We start from the raw sequence: 6,000 nt of genomic DNA on the forward strand, positions 1-6,000 counted from the left end.
CTTTTCCCATTACATTAGATCACCTTCCCTGTCTCCACCTCTCTTCTGGCCAATGTGTGTCTTAGCAGACACGGTGAATAGGAGAGGTATTAAAGCTGCATGATGAAAGTTCATTATATGAGCAAACCCCTCCTCTTCCTACCTAAGACTCACTTAAATTGAGCCAGGCTCTGAAAAGGGTGCAAAGACCCAGGGGCAAAAGGGAGTCACCTGAACATGGATACATTTAGTCTTGGAAACTTGGAGCTGTAGTTTCTGAAAACGCCTTGCAGGTTAGGCAAGACCTGACTGCTTTTGAAATGGCAACATAATGGATCTAGGTGCTAGGGATCCTTGTAACAGAAGAGAATTATAGCCGAGGATTTTAGTATTTGTGGGTTTGGAGCCTAAATGTTTTGTTAGATCTGAGCTGACTATCTCTCCATGGTGAGGTGGGAATGTAATAATTTTTATTATCTCTTTATGCCCTTGCCTTTTCCCATACTTACCAGAGATAATTACCAGCTGTTGAAAGCCCCAAATAACCAGTAGCCTAGCTTCAAACTCTTGCATATCTGATGCCTTTTTGAGAGCATGTCTGTCCTCAGTGCTCCGAGAGTGTGGAGTTACCTTCCTGCATGGAACAGCTCGGTGATGCCCAGTCGGTGCCAGTTGTTCCTCACTTTGGTGTTGCCACAGAGAACCACCCCTCACAGCTGACCACACCAAGGGTCTAACAGACTCTCGCACTTGTAAATCTGCTTATGTGGACCCTTCTCTGGTTATGCTTTGTTTTGACCATGTGGACACAAACAGTTGTGCTGGAGACATTTTTCTGTCTTCTCCTCAGTTTCAGCATCTTGTGTTCTTGTAGATCAGCTGTATTTTAGGGTTTCTGTGTTTCTTTGGGTAAGTCATCAACTTGCTAAGCTTAGTAACTGTTTGGTAGTGCACTGATTACTGCTGAAGCATAATTTTCTTACAGCTTTGATGAAAGTATTTGAAAATTGCTGTCAGTGACTTAAAATAAAGCTTTTCAGTGGTTTGTGTTGAGTTTCTGTTTGCACACTTCCCTGTCCCTAGACATTCTGGGTGAGTTTTCATGCGCAGAGTTGTATAAGATGTTCCTCTTGCATCAAGAGCCCGACAACAGTGGCCTTGATTTGAAAGCTATGGCTGGCCTTGCACGACCGCCATTCAAAGTGCCTTTCACTGGCTTTACATTTTAAGAACCTCTCTCCTGGTTGATCAGGGTGAACAAGTTGCACATCAGTTCAACATTCACCCAGTTATGAAAGACCATAATTCATGCTGATGAGATATTAAGAAGGTCAATAGGCATTAGGGAGTAATTGTTTGCTGGATCAGACCTTGGGTAAGCACAAAAGAGACGTGGCCATTCTCTAAAAGTGCCAGTACAGAGGGACCATGGTGCCTGGGTCCGGTGTGCACACGTAAGGTGCCTGTCTCTTCCATGTGAGGAGGCTGTGGACAAAGCTCTTTGCTTTGGCTGCCTCTCCTGTGGATGCAGGAAAGCCTTGAGCGAGCTGAGCTGCAAGTCCTGGAGTCACTTCACGACAGATTTCCCATGAAAGACAGGAGACGAAGGGTCCCTGGCTAAGCCAAGGGAGCAGGGGGCACAGGCAATGCCTTTCTTCATTATTATGCATTTCCTCAGTTTCTTCATAAAATATTACCAAGGCTTGTCCATTTTACTGTTCTTGGGGATTTGGTCTTGTTCTTCAGGTTGCAAGTGACAGCCAATGTGGTCCTCGGACTATTCCCTTTTGACAATCTGCAGCTTTCAGTCCTGGCTGAAATTTAGTATTGTTATCTCTCTTAAGTGACCGTCGTGCAGGTGACAAATTGTGAAGCTTTTGCTTTTCAATCTAGTCATTGTACTTATTGCAAAGATCATTTTCATGCAGTGGTTTTAGACAAAATGCAGTTGGAGCCCTGCCAGGTTATAGTTGCATTTTCCTGATATATGAAGATTCTGCCTAAACATGTGCCTGCCTCTGGCCGTGAAAACATCAGGAGTAGCTTGCTCTTGCTTAGTTTATCTTTTTGTCTAGACATATGGCACTTTTTCTACTTTTCCCACTCTACTTGAGGAATTTCCAGTTGCTCAGCTTGGTCCCTCCGATGCCTAGATGTATGGGGCAGGAGCTGGCTACTAGGATCACTGGTTTTCTCTTTCTCTCCTCAATAATACTAATTTCTGATTTCCTGGACATATTGCGGCCAGCTCACTTGTTAGTGAAGGTCAATGCTTGCACAAAGAGTGAGACAGCCTGGTGTCTGTGCTTTCCGACACATGCTGCTCCCTCCCATAAAGATTCTCTTAGAAGTCCTCAGGGTTCCCATGCAAGGAGCCCCCCTGAAGGGGGGCTGTCTCTTCAAGCAGTCATTGCTCCACTAGCCCAGAGCCACACACCCCTGCACACAGGCAGCCTTGCTACTGCTTGTTTGTCCCTGTGTACCAGCCAGCTCCTACACACAGCACTGCTGGGGTGCCCTTGCTAAACCGGCTTTCCACAGTCAGTTCAGCTCCGAACAGCAAACACAGCCTGTCTACAGCACTGCTCCCGAATTTCTTCCAGCTTTGTGCCACCCACATGTAGTTGATCAAGGGAATCTGAACTCTCCTCCACAACACTGAGTGCTTGTGACTCATTTGCTGCTCTGTGCAACTCTGGGCTAGAAGGATGGAGCTTTTGCTCCTTCACTACCCATTTACTTTCTTGTTCATCGCATTTCTAGTCCTGTACCAGGTGAAGCCTGCATTCAGATACTTCTGCAAGATGACCTTCTATAAGCTGTGGCTCTTCACCCTAAGCATTCTGGTTGTTATAGTCTGTATTCCTCGTGGACGTAACGTGGAAAACATAAAGTAAGTTGTCTGTGGCTTCTTTCTGCTCTGGGCATTGACAGTTTTGGAGGGTCCTGGGAGTTGGGCTGCAGTGGGGAGGAATTACTTGTATATTGGTGTGGAGAGTTGACAGGCCCTGTAATTCCGAGAAGGGATGTGGGTTCCGGTATTGTATTTTGGTTGATAAAAAGAATAATGAATTATAGAAGGAAAGTATGTGAAAGGTGACCTAAATTTGACAAATGAGGTAATGCCAACAAACTAGATGTAATGCACAGGTAAAAAGTAACTTGCTGTTTTTAGTAAATTTCTCCTATCTGATCTTCAGAGCCATATTTCCTTCTTCCATGTGGCTGATTATTCGCTTTCTAAGTTGTGTTTAGAAGGCCTCTGTAGGTGCTCTTCTCTTTCTCAACTTTATTCTGACCCGGTGCTCACCTGAACAGGCACGAGCAGACACTACCACAGTGCAGTGCTCACTCCAGCATTGTCACTGGTGTCCCCATCACTCAGTTGCAGCCCGGTGCCCCAGGCCTGGCAGTCTCTGAGCCTGTCCACTTGCGCCCGTCCCCTCTCTCCATCTGTTACCTCCTCTGCCACAAGGTGCTGGACTCTGTGCAGCTGGGTGTATGCGTGTGATGAGCAGCAACAGGCATTAGTAGCCTGGGGTGTGGGTTGAGTAGGGCCTAGAAGCTGACTGCTACACAGCAACATAGTGCTTGTAGCCTCCTGAAGTGCTGCAGAGGAAGGATTTACTAATTCTTTGTTGCTGCTGCAGTGGGAGTTTGTGTCTCCTAATTGAGCATCAGCCTTTCAGTTTAAGAATTTTTCTTCAGTTCTTGACTTTTGTGTCTGGCTTTTGTTCTTTTCTTTATTTTTCCAGTAGCTGTTAAAATATGGCTACCAGAATTGCAAGCCTCATGTCACCTAGTGCAAAATCATCCCTTTTTCCACAGCCTGGGCAATAGCATGTTTATTGCAGGCCATATTCATGATTCAGCAAGGTGGGCAGGGAAGTAGAGTACAAACAGGTGCACTATGAATTTGGGAGTTATCTCATATTTGGCTGATGCATGGAATTGCTGTAGTTGTGGCTGCTGGGCCATGGGTCTAACCTGGAAAACCTGCTAGGTGTATTTGTCTTCTCTCATGAAGTGATGAGCTGAAGAGACATACTAGTTGAACTTCTCCACGTCAAGGGTCAAATCTGGGTCTGCAGAGAAACAGGCTACTCTGCAGGAGCAGTCTGTGAGACGGGCTGGTTTGGAAGAACGGTCATTTGGGCCCTTTACCCAATTTCAGCATCTCTGGCTAATGTCTCCTCCCCTTTTCCAGGTTTTTGCGCATGTCACTCCTGCCACTCAAATACATCTTTGGTGTCAAGATAGTAGTGAAGGGCAAGGAGAACCTCAGAACTAAGAAACCTCGCGTCTTCGTGTTGAATCACCAGACCTCCCTTGACATTATGGGTATGTGGTGATCCTGCCTCCTGCTCCTGGCCCCAGTTGTCTGTAGGGAAGGGTAGTACAAAATCCCAAGTACCACAGGCAGAGGGGCAGGAGTGGCTGCTACCATATTCCATTACCAGCTAGCCCCAAGCCAGGGCTGATCTCCAGGGTGTTACAGCCAGTGTTGTTCTCCATTAGAGGCTGTATAAGAGGTATTTACAAGCTAAATCAGCTTCATCCTTTCTAAGAGAATGGCGATGAGACTGTCAGCTGACCACAGCCATGTCATAGCTGCTCAGTGTTGGCAATAGTACCCCCCTAAGTGAGTGGTTGTTCTAGAGACCCCCAGAATCCCTTTCCCACCATGTTTATGAGCCTCTGAAGCTGGATGGGTGCTGCAAGCATGGCATCTCCCAGAGCAGAGGGCTGTAGCCAAGAATCTGGAGGAAACTTCAGTGCAGATGACAACTTTTTCTGTCCTTGTTCTCCCCTTGCAGTGATGATGGATATATTACCAAGTCGCTGTGTGCCCATTGCAAAGAAGGAAGTCCTATACATGGGCCCTTTCGGTCTAGCATGCTGGCTTTCAGGAATTGTTTTCATTGACCGCAAGAAGAAGGAAGAGGCTATCACTACCTTGATGGAGGTGGCACACTCCCTGCACAAAGAAAATGTGAGTGGAGAGGTCTCTGGAAAGGATCCACTAGAAAACATGAGCCTTGACATAGCTGGAAAAGGATCTTTGTCTCTGGGCTGGGTACTGAGCAGAACAGAGTGAAGGTATCTCTGGTGGGTTCAGTGTGTTTTGTGTCCATAGAGTACTTCACAGAATCACAGAATCATCTAGGTTGGAAAGGACCCTGTACCCATCTAGTCCAACCGTTCGCCTAGCACAGTTCCCACCTACAGCAGATCCTTAAGCTCTAAATCGACCCGACTCTTGAACCCCTCCAGGGATGGGGACTCCACCGCCTCCCTGGGCAGCCCATTCCAATGCCCAACAACCCGTTCTGTAAAGAAATGCTTCCTAATACCTAGTCTAAACGTTCCCTGGTGCAACTTGAGGCCATTCCCTCTTGTCCTGTTGCTTTCTACTAGGCTAAAGAGGCTCAAACCCAGCTCTCTGCAGGTTCCTTTCAGGTAGTTGCAGAGGGCCAGGAGGTCTCCCCTCAGCCTCCTCTTCTCCAGACTAAACCCCCCAAGTTCCCTCAGCCGCTCCTCACAGGACATGTGTTCCAGACCCTGCACCAGCTTTATAGCCCTTCTCTGGACACGTTTGAGTAACTCAATGTCCTTTTTGTAGTGAGGGGCCCAAAACTGAACACAGTAATCAAGGTGCAGCCTCACCAGTGCCCAGTACAGGGGTCAGATCCCTTCCCTGTCCCTGCTGGCCACACTAGTGCTGACACAAGCCAGGATGCCATTGGCCTTCTTGGCCACCTGGGCACACTGCTGGCTCCTGTTCAGCCGGCTGTCAATCAACACCCCCAGGTCCCTCTCTGACTGGCAGCTCTCCAGCCACTCCTCCCCAGGCCTGTAGCCCTGCTGGGGGGGCCCAAGGGCAGCCTCCGGCATTTGCCCTTATTGAAACTCCCCCAGCTGGGCTCAGCCCATGGCTCCAGCCTGGCCAGGTCTCTCTGCAGAGCCTCCCTACCCTCGAGCAGATCAACACTCCCGCCCAACTTGGGGTCATCTGCAAAC

At 48.0% G+C, this 6,000-nt stretch overlaps 1 protein-coding gene across 1 annotated transcript in view; it reads left to right on the forward strand.

Moving 5' to 3' along the window:
- The first annotated feature begins 2,678 nt into the window (after positions 1 to 2,678).
- Positions 2,679 to 6,000, forward strand: part of AGPAT1 (1-acylglycerol-3-phosphate O-acyltransferase 1) — a 7,542-nt gene continuing 4,220 nt past the window's right edge. The window contains exons 1-3 of the mRNA XM_026861642.1: positions 2,679 to 2,872; positions 4,187 to 4,320; positions 4,797 to 4,972. Of these exons, the coding sequence (XP_026717443.1) occupies positions 2,688 to 2,872; positions 4,187 to 4,320; positions 4,797 to 4,972 (495 nt within the window). The 5' untranslated portion in view covers positions 2,679 to 2,687. The remainder of the gene's footprint in view (positions 2,873 to 4,186; positions 4,321 to 4,796; positions 4,973 to 6,000) is intronic.

This window comes from Athene cunicularia (assembly GCF_003259725.1).
Source record: "Athene cunicularia isolate RWA chromosome 19 unlocalized genomic scaffold, athCun1 chr19_part1, whole genome shotgun sequence".
Taxonomy (NCBI): Eukaryota; Metazoa; Chordata; class Aves; order Strigiformes; family Strigidae; genus Athene; species Athene cunicularia.